Here is a 19,398-nt window from a genome sequence, read left to right on the forward strand (position 1 = left end):
CAAAGCTTTTATATTAATAGATATGAAACGTGCATTGTGGTTTTCAGTTAGCCATTAGTTTAATAACTTAAGTGTGACTAAAGCTGTTTTTGGGAAATTTACATTCTTGAAATTAGTGTTTGTTGTAAAAAGTAGCAGCAATGACATTTGCTTTCTCATTTTGTGTTATAAATAGCTCGTTTTGAATCCTTAATGGTGGAATGATATTGCCTTTTTTCTTAATTACCCTATAGATATTTTCCAGAAAGGCTTACTGGCTTTATCAAAACTTGATAAAAGTGAATCCCACTTTCTATGTTTAAAGGAAAATATCTCATTCTTAATCTTGTTGTTTAGGAATTTCAAGTTAGAGAGAAAAGTTTCCTATCTATATCGTATCCATTTTCTTCTTTCAGAGTTTCGTAAACGGATAAGAGAAAGAATATAGTTAGGTAGAGTAAGTTTGTGGATATTGGTAGAAGGTTTTTTGGGTGTGGAGAAATCAGTAGCCCTTTTGATTTTTTCAGAAAAATGTTCAACGTACGTGTCGATTTCGTGGGATGAATGAATGTCTTCGATGGATACAACATTAGGATTTAAGTTTTCTCTAAAAAAAGACTTGTACCTAGTCCAATTTGCTGCTTTGTAGTTGTAACAGGTTCTTTCTGAAACTGTTGAGACATTACAATTAAGTTCTAGACAAACAGGGAGATGGTCGGAACCCAATTTGTTTAATGTTGATGGGTTAGAAAGATTTGGATCACTGTTTGTTAGAAACAAATCAATTGTGGAGGGAGATTTTGAAAGGGACTTAGGAATGTAGGTGGAATCAGATGTGTTCAAAATAGAGAAATACCGATTTGAGGCAATAGTATTGTGGAGAATACTCGTATTTCCCCAACGATTTGCTCTCAGGCAACCCCAAGATTGATGTCTACAATTTAAGTATCCACCTATAATTATTTTATTTTTTTTGTCTTAAAAGTAGTTGCAAGTCACCTTTAAATTTAGTTTTCTTTTCAGGTGGAAAGAAGACTAAATCTCGAATTGTCAGATAGTGTTACTTCAATACCAACGGCTTCTATGATCTTTAAATGAAAAGAAGGCAGGACTTCATACTTAATATTTTTCTTAATTATGACGGCAACTCCACCACCACCTGTAGGGGACGTTCTATCAAGTCTAATGCATGCAACATTTGGATGGGACATAATTTTATTGTTATTTAACCAAGTCTCCGTGATAAGGGCAACATCAACTTTATCTTTTATCATCAAATTAAATAATTCTAATATGCTTTATGTTGAATACTTTGAGCATTCCAAGTTATGATTTTTAAAGGTTTAATCTGCATGCTCGATTGGATGCTTTATGTGGACCGTAGCAGTTTGCACATTTGACGTCATCGGGAGTAGTGCAGGCGGATGTTTTGTGATTACCTGCGCAGTTGGCACAAAAGCTGTTCACTTGGCAGTGCATGGCCCCATGACCATATAATTGATAGTTGTGACATCGGGTTAATTTATTTGGTGACTGTTTTTTATAATCCCATCGGACGATGGTTTTAAATATGCTTGGATGATTGCATCTTAGTTCATGTAGTTTTATCGTTGCACTTTTAATGTAAATTACATACAAATATGAAGCGCTAGATATATTTGTTTTTTGATTAATTGTTATTGTTTTCACATCAATGCAATTTATGCCTAGAGAAACTATTTCAGTTTTTAATGCTGTGTCAGTGTAAAGGTCTAAGCCAGAAAGAATAACTTTGAGTGGCATGTTGCCTTTTTTGGCGTGACTGTAAAATTCACAGGATGCATTTTTGAGTTTTGTTTTAATTTTTTCCAGTGAATCAAAGGATGAGCAAATAATTTTATGTTCCAAAGATATATTTTTGATTAAGTAATCATCGATTTCAAGTTTTAGAAGGAAATTTCGTAAAAATTCACTTTATGATTGTTGATTTAAGAACAATTATGGGAGGAACACTATCTTTAACAATGGTAGGAGGGGATTCACTTTCTTCACATTGGTCATCAATATGAATATTGTTGGTGTTTAATGATTGTAACGGTTGGTAATAACCATCTCCACCCACGTAATCATCCATAGTGGAATCAACGGGATGATGAATGACTATTCCTTTCTTTTTTTGCATTTTTGCGAGGTTTTTGGGATTTTCATCCCCAGAGTCACTGCGTTTAAGAGGAATCGTGGTTTACGTATACACACGTGCGCACTTTTTAATCGTGTATGACGAACTGACACAAATTGGATGAATAAAATTAATTTGAAGCCAATGTTTTCTATTATTAACAAGATATCGAGAACCAAACAAAAATTCTTACCAATTTTGCGTAATGTTTTTTGTAGATTTTGGTGTTTGTATTATTCGGAGAAACAATCTATTTGAAAACACATAAATGTTTGACAAATTTTTATTTCAGTTTTTTATTTATACAAAATTGTAAGCCTTAGAATGTATCCTTAAAAATAAAAATAAATAATTTAAAAACTTAAAACAATTCATAAATTTGTTTTTCAATTTTCCTCTCTTTTTTAATTTAAATATTAATTTGTATGTACAGAACAGTTAATTTTTAACTTCAAAATGAAGTATAGTTTATATTTTTTGGCCTTTTGTATAATGTATACTTCTAGATTATCCAATCACACACCCACATAACCAACAACATCTATCCACTATTACCATTCACATAATAACTATTTGCTTGATTTTGCGTTGATCTTACATATGGCAAAGGACCTTGATTATTTAATTCATTCGCTGAATTAATATCAAGAACATTATTTGTATTGGTGTATACATTATCTGATCTTTGCCAAGGTAGACCTGCCAAACCACCACCCCCATGAACATGAAGATGAACTTCTTTATTTGACGAAGATTCGATAGGCCAAGACTGATGATGATCGTGATGAGCCGGTGGTGGCGGTGCATAATGCCATCCATTGTAGGCTGCCCACGGAGGTGAAGGCGGTTGGTAATGATGTTCAGATTTGGCAAGGATTAGTTTAGCAAAAATGGCTGCTGCATTCATGACAAGCAATAACTTCAATAGGACAACAGTTTTCATAGCTAGAAAAACTAGAGCCATTACCATGGCAAAGAGGAATCCAAATTTAAAAGCCATCGGGATGAGGGCCATTTGAAGACGTCTGATTGCACCAAATGTTCGAGGTTCTGTAAGAATAAAATAAAGGCACAATTATACATATGTACGTAATATAGTCTACAAAAAAATTCTAATACAATCTGGATTCTAAGCAAACCTATGGGCAATAATGGTTAAAACAAATATTATTGGCTTGTTAACGATTTGTATAAATTCATCTTTTGGTAAATAAAATGTCATTTTTTTAGGGAAAATTATTGGATCAAATTGGATAAAGTTATCCAAGGACTTTGATGTGTAAGAGCCACTTGCATTTTTCATTGGATTTCACCATTGTTTCGAGATTTAAAAGCGATTGAGTCAAATTTGTAATGTTTGTTGTTGAAACGAAGCTGTTTTAGGTTTGTTCTACTAAACAAAATACATAATACATTATATTTAATGCATTTTTAATTTTTTAATAATGCAGTTGTTTTTAATGAACAGCTGTTTGTTAATTTCATATTTCGGGACATAATCATTCAACTGAAAGCGTTCCAATTTCTTTGTATTCCCACCTGTCACTTGAACTTTGAATGGTTAAGGCGCCACTTATACGTATCATTGGTTTTCATCATTGAAAACAACCATTGGAGTTCTTTTGACAGGTCGTTTATAGCTATTATTAAAATTGTCTGTCATTGAAAATAATTTTTTGATTGAAATCCACCGACAATTTTTTACTGATAGAAATCTTTCATTGGAATTGTGTGAAATTGGAACGATGGGCCTGCTTCAAAGTTGATTTGAATGACATTTCTAAAATGACACTTCTGTCATTAGGAGCTGTTTTTTCCATCAAGTTTGTTTTGATTTTTCGTGCAGTAAATATAAATTTAAGATCGAAAAAATTAAATTTATCGCGAAAATAGCTTACACAGCCTATACATAATAACCAACGCGAATCCCCCCAAAAGCTAATGTATCTCGTTTGTTGACTTTTTTTACAGCTGTTGAGCTGTCAGACAAAGCAAATGTTCAGCAAATTTTATCTAGAGCTTCCGTCACATTACGTAATATTACTTTCTTTTTCTTACGATTGTCAAACGAAACGTAAGGCTGAAGCTTCATTGTGATAGCATGCATTGCATTTATATGGCTGAACTCGTAAACGTCAGGCGAAACCGAAACCGAAGCTGAAGGTTGTTTGTGTTTTAGCCATCAGTTGTTTAGGAAAATGAATTTCCGTCCGGAAAATAGAAAAATACATTTTCAAAGACAAATAAATGCGCAATCAAATAAAAATAAATTAAAATAAATTGACTGTTGTCAGGGATGGAGGGGACCGACAGTTTTAAGCCAAATCCGAACGGATAGTTTGAGATAGCATTTTTCATGACAAGAATTACTTTGGAGAACTTGTCAATTCCTCGCAAGAGGGAGTACCCGTCAAAAACTTGGGATGGCACAGCCTGGGATCGAACATAAAGCCTCTGGCATGACAGTCCAACGCACTAACCATCATGGCACGGGTACTACGATGCACAATAACAAAAATTCTTTGTCTGATTTCCGATCGATCATTTAATTTTTAATCAAAGGGAAAATCCGTCAAATATTTTTCCGGATCGATTTCATTGATGGCGCCTAACTCTAATCTCAAAATCTTGATTCCAATCGATGACACCTGTCACAAATATTCCAATGATTAATAATGAAAACTAATGATAGCTTTGTTCGGCACCTTAAATTATAAAATGTATTTGTATAAACCTATTCGAACGTCATTGCAGTTTTTAGAACTAGCCGTGTTCGAAAATATGTATACATGCCAAGTGTTCTGTAAGCACTGCATAGCGATTAGTTAGCGATAAAACTTGAACAGGAATTTAAAGTTAAACTTATGTCTTTAGGGTCTTAATTTTTATCGATTCAATTTTTTTAAGGAGAGTTAGTTGAAATTTCCTTTTGAAAATGGACGTTTTGACATATATAATTGAAAATACTCGTTTAACTTCAAAAATATTGGTTTGCCCTCATACTTTAGCAAACAAACAGTTTTAAACTATAGTGGTTTTCATAAAGTATTTTACAAATAGTAAATTTTGTGAGAGTTAATAATGTAAATATTAAGCTGGTTGAAACTTTCTTGAAAATTAGATATCGAAAAGTTCATTGACACAACTCTTCCATTACAAAATTCTTAAGCTCTAATAGAATGTGCTAATTTTCTAATATCACAATACAAGAAATCACGTTTAATTTTGCATTTTCTATAACTGATATTGTGTTTTCTAGAACTCGACCTAATTCACTCAATTTTGCTAATTTAAATGTCCATAGTTAAATAAGTCTTTTTATAAACCATCGATCGCTTCTGTTTTATAATAAATCTACTATCCACAGCATTAATTACATCGTGAGCAAATAATGTAATAAACAATATAAACTTTAAGTAATATAGTAAAAGTACGTAAGTATGATATACTTTCTGTAAGCATCGACCTTGCGTAATATATAATTTTATACAGAAACTTGTGATGATATTTTAAATGGTCAACTCGAATTTATATATGTATCATCTTTGACAACTTTTAACTAGCTTATTAGCTTTCACCGCATTCATTCCATCTCTCTATCTTCATCTATTCTTTCCAATTCACGCCTTATGTGTAAAACTTAGCCATTGATGTTGACGTGCTAGTGCCCAAGTGGCGCAGTTTGATTCCAAGAAATGATGACTAATTAAAACACTTTGGTTGGAGGTAGAAAAAGGTTTGTTTATAAAAACGGAATTCCAAGAAGGTTTGGTTTTATGTAACCGATTATCTATTTAGTTTTACGGAGAATAGAGCTAATCGGGAGTATCAATTTAGTTTAGTTGTTTGTATTTATTTGGTGCAATCTAATAATGTTAAATGAAACAATATAAATTTAGCATAAATATTTTTTTGGTCATACTGCAGTTTCATAATGTTTTCAAAATAAAAGAATTTTATTTTTTTTAATAGTTTGGCAGTTGAGTTGATGGCTGGAGCTTTAAAGATCAAAATTTCTGGCCAAATCTGCAAATTTTTCAAACGAAGTCTATTTTTGGTATTCGTTTCTGCAAACCAATTTGTTTGACTAAATGTTTCAACAAAAATTTACAATTTTCTGCGATTTATTGGTCGTCTTTTGAGCAGACACATTTCGTACATTGTTTGACCAAGCAAATATTTAAGCAAAGATTTACTGTTTACTGCAATTTTTGGTACGGGGGCATCTAAGGAAATTATTTCTTTCAAAATTTGGAGTGATACACAGCATTGTTGTCGCAAATGGTATAATATCAAGCAAATAATCAAGCTGTGTTTCGCAAACAAAATTGGCGAGGAAACTTAATACTTTGTCATTAAGTGATATATGTAATAATTTTGCCTTAATTTTTTTCAATCAACTTTTGCTGACTTGAGAATAAATGATGATCAAGATTTTAATAATTTCAATTCTAATATAAGTGCTGGTAGCCTTTGTTTATCTATAGATGATGTGTTGTCAGCATTATCATCTCTGGACAACAGTTTCTTCGCTGCACCAGACAATATTGTTTGATTGTGTGCAACACAATATTCTTTTGAAAAAACTTGAGCTGCTAGGGTGTCACTTGGCTCTCCTTGATTTGATTAAAAGTGATTTAGTTGGACGTAGTTAGTATGTTAAATTGGTGATGTTTTATCAAATGAAATAATAATATTTTCAAGTGTACCACAAACCAGTCACCTTGGACCACCCCTTTTTATTCAATTCAAATTATATTTCTTATGCAAAGTGTCTATTATATGCCGATGATCTCAAGATTTTTAGCTGTGTATGATGCCAGTAAAATTTAAACTGATATTGACTGAATTTCTAACTATGAATGGTTTATATTTCAATATATTTAAAACTGAAGTATTGTTACATTTCTTAAGATACTCGATCGATTTAGTTTTAATTACAAAATTAATAATCATCCATTACAAACGTTAACGACACAAAAAGATCTTGGAGCTATCTTTGACTATAAAATGAGTTTTTGACCACATTATTTCTATAGCTAACGTGGTGTTGGGTTTTATTTCTAAGACTTCTAAGTCATTTGAAGATCCATATACTCTAAAAGCCCTTTATTTATCCTTTGTCAGACCTTTGCTGGACTATTGTTGCATTATATGGAATTCCTTTACTTAATCAAGTATCCATAGGATTGAAAAAGTTCAGAAAATATTTACCAAATTTGCTTTACAGAAGGTTTTTAGAAATTTTAGATATTACATCTTATGAGACCAGATGTTAATTAATTTAAAACCTTTAGTGGAGGAATACAACGGCCTCAAATTACAGAACAAAACTGAATTCACTCCTACTGTCCGAGGAAAATTATATGTGTTTGATCAAAATTGAATGTTTCGTAAAGGAGGTGCCAACAAATGCTTATCGAAGAAAGAAAGAACCTTGGTTTGATTTAATTTATGCGCGAGCGAGAAATTATCATTTGCTTGGCTTAATGAGTTTAGACGTAGTAACGAATGCTATGCAAAAACCAATATATTGAACACACTCAAATTTATAAAGCGCTTTGTAAGGAAAAAAGAGTAAACTGATTGAAGTATATTATCAGTCGTGGATTGGATACTTCTACTCTACGAAATAATTTAAAGATGCTTTGATTTATCCGATACACAAAAAAGGCAACATCGATGATCCAGCCAACTATAGAGGAATCTCGTTTTTGAATGCTTCCTATAAAATCATTATTGTGATTCTACTAAAGCGGCTGAACACGTGGATAGACTCTAATAATCTATTATGTAAGTCTTAAGTCGGATTCAGGTCGGGTTACTCGACCATCGATCATATATTCGTTCTAAGGAGCATTGCTGATTCTTTTTAAAAAAAAAAATAAAAAGCTACACACTTTTTTTTGTGGATCGTAAAGCTGCATTTGACTCAGTTGATCGAAGCGCATTGAAGTGTTTGGATCCGGGATGTCGTTTAAGTTTGAAAGAGTTATTCAGAACTTGTACGCAGGCACGAAAGCAGCGTACAAGAATGGAAAGCAGGTATCTGAATTGTTTCAGACGCAGTCGGGAGTAAGACAGGGATGTGCTCTCAGTCCTAGCTTGTTCTCACTATTTATAAATGACATCACTGAAGCATTACCAGGAGGTGTTAGATATGCTGGAGAGGTTATTAAAGCCTTACTCTTCGAAGATGATATAGACTTGCTGGCAAACTCACAGCAATCCTTACAGCTTATGATAAATCGACTTTCGTAATACTGTGGACGATGGAGCTCGGTAGTGAACATGAACAAGTCAAAAGTGATTGTTATCAAGGAAGGTGGAGAAAGGTTAAGTTCAAATGAACAATGGTATTTCAACAATGAGAACACAGAAAAGTGAAAGAATACAAATGCTTAGGAGTATATTTTACCCAAAATTTAAGTATGGAAAAACACCTCAACAAAAACTTTTTAAGGCTAAAACCGCGATTAACGTGGCTTTGAAAGATTGTTTCAATAAAAAAAAAAACATTGCGCATAGCAGTGAATATAAAGTTTCAATCAATCAATCCTGTTTTACACAGCCCAAGTGTGGGGATCAAAGAAATTTGAAAATGTGGAAAAACTCCTGAGATTTTATTTAAAACGAAAATTCCGACTTCCTTCATGCAACCCAAACTACATGATAATGTTATAAACAGGCTAATCCCCATCCATAAGTACTGAATATGCCCAACAATCGCTTACCTAAAAAAACAGCTTTACAAGCGATACAAAGCAAAACAGGATAGAGTTAAAGAGTGGATTGGGCTAGCAGAAGATACAGGTGTAACTTTAAATCTCAGTGAACAGAAGAACATGGAAATCATCACTGTAACAGGTAATTAGGCGTCTGGATGAAAATTTTAGAAATGTGTTCACAGAACAGGCATCCAGCTCACTTCATCGGATGATCTATAGGAGGCTGAATTATAATCTTAATAAGAGAAACTACTTCCAGGACATAAATACTGTAGAACAAATACTGCTAAACATGAATTAGGTTCCACATCGCGAAGATCTTCCACTGCTATGTGATATTTGGAACATGGCTGAACGAGAGGATATTTTTCATTTTGTCGGAAGGTGTCCAGTCCTGAAAGAAACTAGAAAAAATATACTTGGTAAGCACTTTTTATCAGAAAACGAAACTTTAGCTCTTTTAAATAAAGTAGATGTGTCTAAAATGCTTATATATTGCAACAGAAAATACATTTTTGAGTGAAGGTTGGACCTTCCTTTACAGAAGATAATGGACATTTTGGGTGACTTGTAGATAATTATTCTATGGCAACAAGCCAAGACTATGGATAAGTAGTTTAAGTGATATGATCAAAAAAAAAGAAGAACCAACTCGAAGCAACATTTGGAAAAATAAGTTCGTTAACTTTAATTTTATGCTACGAATCTTAGGGGAATAGTTGCATAGTCACGTTCACTTTTGTATGTGTCAACAAAATAAACTGAATCTGGTTTTATGACTTTTTCTTTTACTATCTCCTAAAGTGTTGTTGTTGTTCTTCTTCTTCATAGGTGAATTCGTCGGAATGCGTGATAATATTGCCTTATAAATCGATAAGCTCTGATAAATTCTACGAGACTAGATTAAAAGAAAACGAGCGACTTTTTCTATATTATATTATATTAGTGTTATGCGATCTTGGTTTGGTTCACTTTCAATTTCAATAAATTTTGGAAAAAAGCTTTTGAAAGATTTATGAATGGCTTTTTTCAACCTTGTATAATAAACCTGATATTGGAGTATATTAATATGGATCAAGAAACTGCAGAATGAACGACGTTTCTAAACTAAACTTTGTTTTTCAAATAAGACCAAACTTAAATTTCGATGGTGTTTTTTACATATGAATTTTGTTCGTAAAAACTTTGGGCTTTGTACTTTGTTTTTACAACTGTGGATTCTTCATGAGAGTTATAATCACTTGAACTTGCATATAAGCTTTATCTTTTGTTTACATAAAACATTTTTACTTTCATTATGCCTCATTAAATTTAACCCAGACAAAATTTTGAGTGATTCAGTTTTGAGAAATAATAATGTATTCTTAAATTACTTACCTCCAACGGCATTTTTGTTCTGAGCATAGCCACCAATCATCCAATTCCACCAGTCATACATTATGGCCCAGACACTTGTAAAGGGCTCTTCTTTCACCTCCAATTCAGTACTACTCGCGATGTCTTCAAGCTTTTCACTAGAGCTGCTGGTTTCGGCATTGACCTCGGCGGCTGCTACGGCGGCTTCAGTGGTGGTGGGAGAGTTTTTAAGTTTGGTTTGATTCTTTGCCCCACTTGTAACTGTTATGAAAACTACTGTTATAATCACCATCAAAAGCCAGACATTTCTTGTCATCGTTTTTGAGAGATCTCGATTTGAGAGCATCTGTAACAAAAACAAAATTCACGCATTAAATTGGATGTCTTGGAAGCTTTCTATTAGTGTTAGTTTAGTTGTCCAAGAAATATACGAAAAGTATAAAAAGTTTATAAGGCAATAAAAAAACATCTTTTTATGACCTTTTCACTTTTTGTCGACTATTCAACCTTGTGCATGGTTGTCATTATTTTTCTATAGCTTGACGTAGGTCAAACCACAGACGTAATTTATAATTAAGTAATTTTACAGTTATTTTTTATAAATTGTAAGTGTTCTCTAGTATGCTAGCAAGTGTGATTTAAAGAACATCAATGTGTTTTATAATGACTTATTACATACGAAGAATAAAAGATACGAAATTTGCTTTTGACGTCTTGTTATGGTGGACAATAAGATATTGGAACGTGATAATTTGTGTTTTTAATAGCCCTTCCGCTTCAGTCCTTTGAATATTAAGAAAATGTCACTGTGTCTTGTTTTTCACATATAGGCGTATCTTATGAAAAAGAAAACAAAAAAATGTTTATTACAAAAGGAAGTTAGTTTTGTAAGCTTTCACCTCAGTACAACGTGTACAGCAAGAAAAAAATGACAAGTACATAATTAACGAGTTTGTATCTCAGTTCTTTTGTTTTCATTAATTGTTGAATGTTTGACAATTTTTCTTTACTAATTATGGTAAATGGATTTTGATTGTAATTTTCTTATTAACTGTATAATAAATTTGTTAACACATAAATATATTTGTTGCCATTATGTGTTATGTGTGTTTCAAAATGTTTTTCAACACTAATTTTGTGTATTTCAGAAATTTGAGAAAAATTTATTTCGATTTATACTCGTATATTGAATTGTTTCTTGTTGAATCTGATCCTAGTTGTTAGATCGTAATCAATTGTAGGAAAAATGTCTCAAATTATTATTTTTGTACACAATTTCCACAGTATCAATAAATGTTTGGGGACATAATACACGTCTTCTAAAAATATTTCACTCAAATGAACATAAATAATATTATAGGGCTCTGGTTAGGTTAGGTTAGGTTAGGTTAAAGTGGCTGTCCATGATGGAATAGGACACACTTAGGTCAGTTTTATGGCCCATTGTGATACCACATAAATCTTGAGGCTTCCTCCTAAGCTCAATTAAACCAGTTTGAGTCCCTTACGAAGCGTGAGATGCTGATTATACATACATGATTTGAATCGTTATAGAAGAATTTTTCTAGGCAATACTTGCGTTTTTGAGCTAGAGCAGAGCATGTAAAGAGAAGGTGAAGAACTGTTTCCTCCTCTTCCTCGTCAATACAGTTTCTACAAAATTCATTTGAGAATACGCCTAGCCACGTGGCGTGCTTTTCTTTTAGATAGTGCCCGGTTATGACACCTATTATCGAGCTTTTATGCGATCTGCTTAGAGATAGCAAGCACCGTGATTACTTTAAAATCTAGTGTTGGCCAGACGGGGTTGAATGGGTTGTACTGTACCTTTCCTGGCGAGTTCATCTTCCTGCATTGTCTCTATGAGCCGGCACCCAGCATATTAAACTGTTGTGCCATCTCCATAGAATCGATAGTTATGGACTCTTATAGAGTTTGTAGAGACAGAGTCCAGAGATTTGAGAGCGGCCTGAATATCTGAGAAGATACGGATATTAGATGTTGGTAGCACGTTTTTTTTTAAGCCAGGACAAGACTTCTTTTATCGCCAAAAGTTCCGACACTTAATTTTAGCCGTTCAGAGTACACACCTCCACCAACCCCTTCTTTTGTTTTTTAACCATCTGTATAAAAATGGATTGACTGGATGGGGTAGTGCAAAACGATCCGATTTTACATAAACAAGCTGAACAATTTAATTCCAAAAATCACTTTTTGTTAGTTAATCCAAACCGTTTACCTAATAAAATTGTCATCCAAAACAAAAATTGTCAACCTGTAAGGAAAATCAGCAAATACTTATTTGGTTTAAAATTTGTTAACAAATGCAAAACACATATCAATGTGAACCGTTTAACAAAACAAACTTTTTGTGTGGAATAATTTATCGGTTTGAAAAGAAAACGCTCACAACTAATATTCTTTGTTTTAAACGCATTACATCACTTTGTTTTATTGAACAATGAACTTTGAAGAAAAGAAAATTTGTGGAATCAAAAATCGACGTTTGATTAATAGGCAAAAAGCATTCAGCATAAATTTGACCTCAATAGCTTAAAATCTTTTTACAATGATTTTCACGTTCTTTTAGAAGATTAACGACCATGACAAACGTTATTTATAATTTTGGGGCAAAAGGTTATTCAACTATTTTTTGTTGCTTTATTAAATGACATTGAAAATATTGTTTTCATTTAGAAAGAATTAAACTCGATCAAAGATAAAAGTAGTACTACTATTTTGCCTCTTTTCGACATTTTCAGTTAGATGTAAGTTTTTGTTGACTTTTTGTATTCTCACCTCGAAAGGTCTGAAGCTGAAACTTAAATAAAATACTTCATTGAAATTGGCAATCAGCCATTTATGATGAGACTTTGTAAAATCGAAAAGAATGATAAAATAAATTTAAAGAAGTGCATTGAATAAGTAATCTAACTGGAAAAGTTTCTACAGAAAATCTCAAAACAAAAATAAAATATAATTTTTAAACTAGGTCACACGTACATACTTCTATTTTTAGTTAACTGAACAAATATTCAAAATTTTCCCCTGTATACGTTGATACATTCCTTGACACAAGTTTCAATCTTTCTTTAGTTTAACATTTTTTTCTGGAAAAGTCTATGTTTTAATAAACTACGGCTGTCAAACCGTTCCTAGTCAATAATAATAAAAGTTTATCCCACCTCGCTTTAAGGGCTGAGACTAAAATTTTAATCCATCAGTCTTTTTAAATTAAGTCTGAAAGTGGTTTTCCATCCAAAGTAATGACGTTGAAATGCCAGCAAGACTTTGTCAATGTTCTAAAAATAAAACTTGAAAAAGTGGCTGGGATGCTACCCACACTGATAACTTCGCATCTTGTCTGCCGATTGGTCTTCCTTAAAAGGTTTGTAGTTTTTCGTGTCTTGCTACAAAAGTTGTCAGTTGGATTATTCTGAAAAATTTTTAAATTACCAGTAATATTCTGCATATGATGAATTAGTTTGATTTCAAAATTTGTCTTTGCTAACGAGATTTTTAGTCCAAAACCAATTTCTGGTATTTTTTTAGCATTTTTAAAAGTCTTTTATACATATATAAACAAATACAAATTGGATGAATGAAATTAATTTGAAGTAAATATCTTCTATTATTTGCTAGATATTGAGAATGAAACGTACATTTTTACCAATTTTGGTAACTAAATTTAGTAGATTTTAATGTTTTTAGAAAAAACTTAAGGTTTGATTTTATACAACATTGAATGAATGTCCAAAACAATATTTTGAATGAGATAAAATTAGTTTGATCCCAAATTTTGTTTATTATTGAAGAGATATTTGAGTCGACAGTAAATTTGTATCAAGTTTTAATAATTTTTTTGTTAGATTTTTCCAGTCTATTTTTCTCAAAATTTTACCGAATGTTGAAAACAATATTTCTTATAAGATGAAATTAGTTTTTGAAAAGATATTTGAGTCGAAAATCAATTTTTACCAAGTTTTAGTAATGTTTTTATTTTTTGTAAAAAAACGTTATTGCATAAAATTATTCTGGAGATAAAATTGTTTTTTGTTCGTAAAATATTAGAGGTGACAACTATATTTTTTAGTTTTTTTTGATTTATAAAAAAACGTTACTTGGATTTTTTTCCAAAAATATATTTGTTTGGTAACACGTAACAATACATAATACAAAATTAAATTCAAGACTCTAGCGTTATTGGTTCGTGAGATATTATGGGTTTACCAAAATGTTCAGCCTTTTTCAAATTCCTACTATAAAAAAACCCACTAGCTCAATTCTTTTGAGAGTCCTTTCTGCTACTTTCCGAGCTAATATATGTATAATAAAATTTATACCATATATGTCTACTGGTTATTGAGCTATGGCCGACGAAAAAAAACTTCCCGAACGTCGAGAAATGACAACATTTTCCATTCGACAAATCAGACTCATAACAATAATTTCCTATGGAAAGTTAATAAGATTTCTATGATTTAAGAGAAAGAAAAAAGACCGCGAAAATCATAATTTCAACTGTGATGTGTTTTCTGGGTAAATATTTAAAACGATTATTAAAAAAGAAATATGTACATTCTGTAAACAAATGTTATTGGCCATATTATAGCTTAAATTCTTTTGGGTTTTAAAAGTTGTAGGAATAATGCGGAGGGGTGGGGGGGAATGTATGGACCTTATGTATATCACTGACTTGACAAAAATCGTGTATATGAATATCTAAGCAACAAACACAAATTGATACTCAAACAAATTTCTGTTCATTGAAAAAACGTTAAGAAGTCAAAAAATGTTATTAACTATGCAGAAAATAACATTTTTTTGATAGAAGAGAAAATGTTTTTTTACTACCAAATCGAAATCAAGGATAAAACCACACAATGTCAAGTATCAAAATGTCATATTTTATATTCATTAAAATAATTATTATCGATATTGTTATTAATTTACTACTTCAAATAAGCCAAAAATGTAAATAATTTAAAATCAAACTGTTAAACTTCAAAATATGCATAGTGTATCATATTGGTATTTCCTCTTTTTGAATCAGTTCTATAAACTGCGGATCTAGTGCCAGTTGTTAGTTTGGAGTAATTTATAAAACTGTCAATTTTAATAATATTTTAAAAGATCCATTAAGCACTGTTTCTTCCTATTAAAATTATATTGATTCCCATTCATTTAAAAATAATTCAAAAACTTTGCAAAAACACATCAAAAAATATTCTGATTTTTTTGTGTGGACGCTTTAAGAGACATTTTTTAAATGTTTCTTTGTTTAACATTTTTGTCTCCAGGTTTAAAAAAAACTACATTATCTTCTCCATTATTCGAGGTTTTGAAAATAAATTTTAAACAAATCTATTTTGATTTTGCTTTTGAAATGTTCGTGAAGTGAACTCACAAACATTTTTTAATTCATAAATTGTATCAATTGTTTAAAATTCTCATTGTTTTACACTCTTCGCGTAATTAAATAACCATCTGTCTACCTATGTATGTAAATGCTTCAAAAAAGTTTCCTATTTCAAATGGCAAATAGAAAAACATTTCAAAAATATATCGCGAGCTTCCAGATCAAAACAAATTTCAGAAAAAAAGTTTTTTTAATGTTTCAAAAATGATTCTTTGGTCTTAGGCACCTTAGGTGTAAATACAACTCCACCTTCTCCTTTTTTCGTAACATGCAGTTCAACATCAATTTCAAAACACTAAATTCCATTTAAAATATTCACTTCCCCATACAAGTTCTCCAACTTATTCTTCCTAAATAACAATTTACAAAAAAAAACCAGTTAAATCTAAAAGAAAAAAATAAAGAATTGTCACTTTATTGTCTCATCATTTCAATCATAAAAATAGTGTGAATCATATCATTTTTGCGAGATTTGTCAACTAGTCAACAAAAAGAAATAGTAAACATTTCTCGGTCAATTTGCGCATAATTTCACAAATAATATTTTCATTTCCACTAATTCAATCCCAATTAACCATAAACCATAACCATTTACAAAACTATCTAACCACTGTGTTAAATCTGACAACTATATAAAGTGCTTCAGACTTAAGCGAATTATTTGTTTGCTCGTTTACTTTTTTGTTTGCATCAATCTCTATATTTATAAATTTTTATTTATGGGTAGGTAAGGTATCTAACCTAACTCAAATGCATACATAACATTTATCCATTTAAAAAAAAAGTCTTAAATAAACTCACTTGAATGATTACAATAATATCTCCAAAGAAAGTAAAACACTTGTTGAACACCTTAAGACATTAAAAAAGAAACAATGACATATCCTCAAGCTCCAAAAAAGAAAACAGCAATAACACCAAAAACAACTTCAATAACACTAAATGTCATACTAAAGGGTGTGTTAACAATTTTACGCTAACGGTATGCGGTATAAAATTTTGGTGATTTACTCAAAACTTTAAGATGAAAGAAAGAGATACAAAGAAACCATGACACATGTTGCTTACATCGCGATATTTTGCACCTACAAGTTTAAAAAATTGATATTATTCTTGAGGTCTTGAGTATGAAATTATCTTATCGTGTAATTGGAATGTAGAGCCTTTTTTATTTACCAGTCCAACTCAATCAATGTTTCTTCAATAGTCTTTTAACGTTGAGAGTTTTTGTTTTTAAATCATCGAAGTCTTACTTGAAAAGTGTTAAACTAGGCCACTGACAATTATAATTCTTTCCAGTCACTTCTTTTTATTTGTTTTTCATTCATTCAATTTCAATTCAACCATAATATACTTTCTTCGAAAACCAAAACAGAAAAAAAGCACTTAACCCAACTGAAGAACAATTTTACAATGCAACTATTGTGGGCTCGCACTCGATGTTGGCTTTCTGTAGCAAGAACGAACTGAACTGATAAAGATGCTTACCATGTATTTTCTAGTTGACAGTAGACACCTAAATCTTTGTTATTCAGAACGTTTTTACACTTTTGACAGTTTTATTTGTTTTATGACAGCTGTATTTACACACTTTCAAAACCTTAAAACAACCGCACTTTTGTTTTACGTATTTTTATCCGAAATATTATCTTTTGCCGAAGAAGTCTGATTTATCCGTTAAGAACTGTACCGTATTAACTTGAAATTAAGACTGGTTAGTGGTTGGTTACCAATGTCAGTCAGGTGGTGCTGGTGCTTGTGCTGGCGTTTTGCTGTGTGTCTTCACAGTCTTACCTCGCATCAATGCCAGGTTTGTCTTTAAAACTGGTACAAATACATATGGTAAAAGCAACATTTGCTGTGACGTCATAACATTTCTTTTGGACTCTTCTCAACTATGGTCAGCGGTAATGACATGGCTAGCCATCAGCCGATGAGTACAACATGTTTTTTCTTACAACTTTATGTGGTTTTGGCGGGGGTTGAGAGTCTTAGCAACATTTCATTTTGCATGTTGCAGAGACATTTAAAGGTGAAGTGAGTATTTGTTGACATACATTTTTTCATGTAATAATTGAAGACTCATTTCGTGAGAAACTTTTTTAAGAGTGCATAATACCTTTAGGAAAATAGAAGATAAACTGTTAGATAATTAATGTTAACACTTATTTAGATCGATGACCGTTAGGCAAAAGTAATTAGCACATTTAAATAATAATAGAGGTATGATAATAATAAGAGCGAGCAGAAATTATGTTGATTTGTTGACTATTTTATTACTACTTTTCAGTTAAGTTATGAATTGTGTGATGGATTTTAACGTTATAGGAATCTTTTTTTGTTTGTCAAGTTGTAAATAAATGGGAGTAAAAATGTTTTCGTAAGAAAAATGAAATTTTTTTGTAAATAGTTTTAAGTAAAAAATAAACAACTATTGAAACAAAATAAATAATAATTTTTACTTGTGAATTTTTGTCAACTATTTGACACTAAACAAAAACTTTCTTCGGTGTTACTGCTGCTATAAGGTTAAACCTGGGTCTAAATCAACTGGTTGAGACGGTATTAAGCCACGAAAAGTTTTTTGAAGCCTATTTTCGGCGTTGAAGTTTTTTGCTTTACCTAAAAACTAAAAACTTTAGTTTTTTTTTAAATATGTGTACTTCTCTAAAATTTGAAGAATGTAAAACGGTCAAACTGGAATTCCCTCCATCTGCATGCATTTTGTTAGGTGGAAAATAATAAAAGACGAAGTCGAATAATTTGTAATCATGGAAAACGCAGAACTGATGAAAAAAACAAATACTTGAACACACAAACGACCAATTATTGGGTGTGAAGTAATTTTACGTTTAAGCGACGTCAATTCTCAACCCTGATCATGCAATGTGTGGCCACAATAAGGACATAGCTCAAGAACCAGAAGAGATATCGACTTTAAATAAATGTTGTGAACATTTTGGTAAACCCTAAATTAAATTTTATATTATAAATTGTAACGCGATATTAAAACAATATATTTTTGGAAAAAATCCAATAAACGGTTTTTCATAAATCAAAAAAAAAAAAATAAAAAAAATTCTCGAAAATTGTACGCATAAAAAAAGATTTCATCTCCAAAACAATTGTGTGCAACGAAAAATGACGTTTTTTTAATCAGGTAAAATTTTCAGAAAAATTGAATTGACAGTTTTTTTTACAAAAAATAAAAAGCTAAACAAAAAAATTAATAAAGTTGGTAATAATTGATTTTCGACTTAATATCTTTTCAAAACTTTGAGATATTGGCTTTCAACTACTTTTATCTTGTTAAAAATATTGTTGTCGAAATTCACTAAAATTTTGAGAAAAATCGAATTCACAGTTTTTTACAAAAAATCTAAGAAAAAATTAACAAAAGTTTGTAAAAATTGATTTTCGACTCAAATATTTTTTAAATCTTTAATCTTTATTGGCTTTAAACTACTTTTATTTTTTTAAATATTGTTGTCAACATCCAGTAAAATTTTGAGAAAAATCTAATTTACACCTTTTTTAACTCAACACGAAAACCTACAAACTTTTAAGCAAAGCAAATCGACAGATGGGATCGGAAGTGATCAGTGTGGGTCGCATCCCAGCCTTTTTTTTATGTTTTACTAAAAAAAATATAAACCTTTACCAACACAATACTGGATTAGTGTAAGGAAATGCTCAGAAATTCCATGCCATTTGAAGAACGTAAAACGGTCAAACTGGAATTCCCTACAATCATTTGT

The 19,398-nt window shown here is 31.3% G+C and overlaps 1 protein-coding gene across 2 annotated transcripts; it reads right to left on the reverse strand.

The window, feature by feature from the left end:
- Positions 1 to 2,464: 2,464 nt before the first annotated feature.
- LOC129947487 (uncharacterized) lies at positions 2,465 to 17,407 on the reverse strand. 2 transcript variants are annotated; one of them, XM_056058063.1, is made up of 3 exons: positions 17,232 to 17,407; positions 10,243 to 10,567; positions 2,465 to 3,187 (listed from the first exon to the last, which is right to left on the reverse strand). In XM_056058063.1, the coding sequence occupies exons 2-3, from the start codon at positions 10,565 to 10,567 to the stop codon at positions 2,679 to 2,681; spliced, it is 834 nt and encodes a 277-aa protein (XP_055914038.1). In that variant the 5' UTR covers positions 17,232 to 17,407; the 3' UTR covers positions 2,465 to 2,678. The 2 variants fall into 2 exon arrangements, with proteins under 2 accessions (XP_055914038.1, XP_055914037.1); XM_056058062.1 differs by having other exon boundaries at positions 2,466 to 3,187; positions 17,129 to 17,407.
- Positions 17,408 to 19,398: the final 1,991 nt, after the last annotated feature.

This window comes from Eupeodes corollae, chromosome 2 (genome assembly GCF_945859685.1).
Source record: "Eupeodes corollae chromosome 2, idEupCoro1.1, whole genome shotgun sequence".
In the NCBI taxonomy this organism is placed as follows: Eukaryota; Metazoa; Arthropoda; class Insecta; order Diptera; family Syrphidae; genus Eupeodes; species Eupeodes corollae.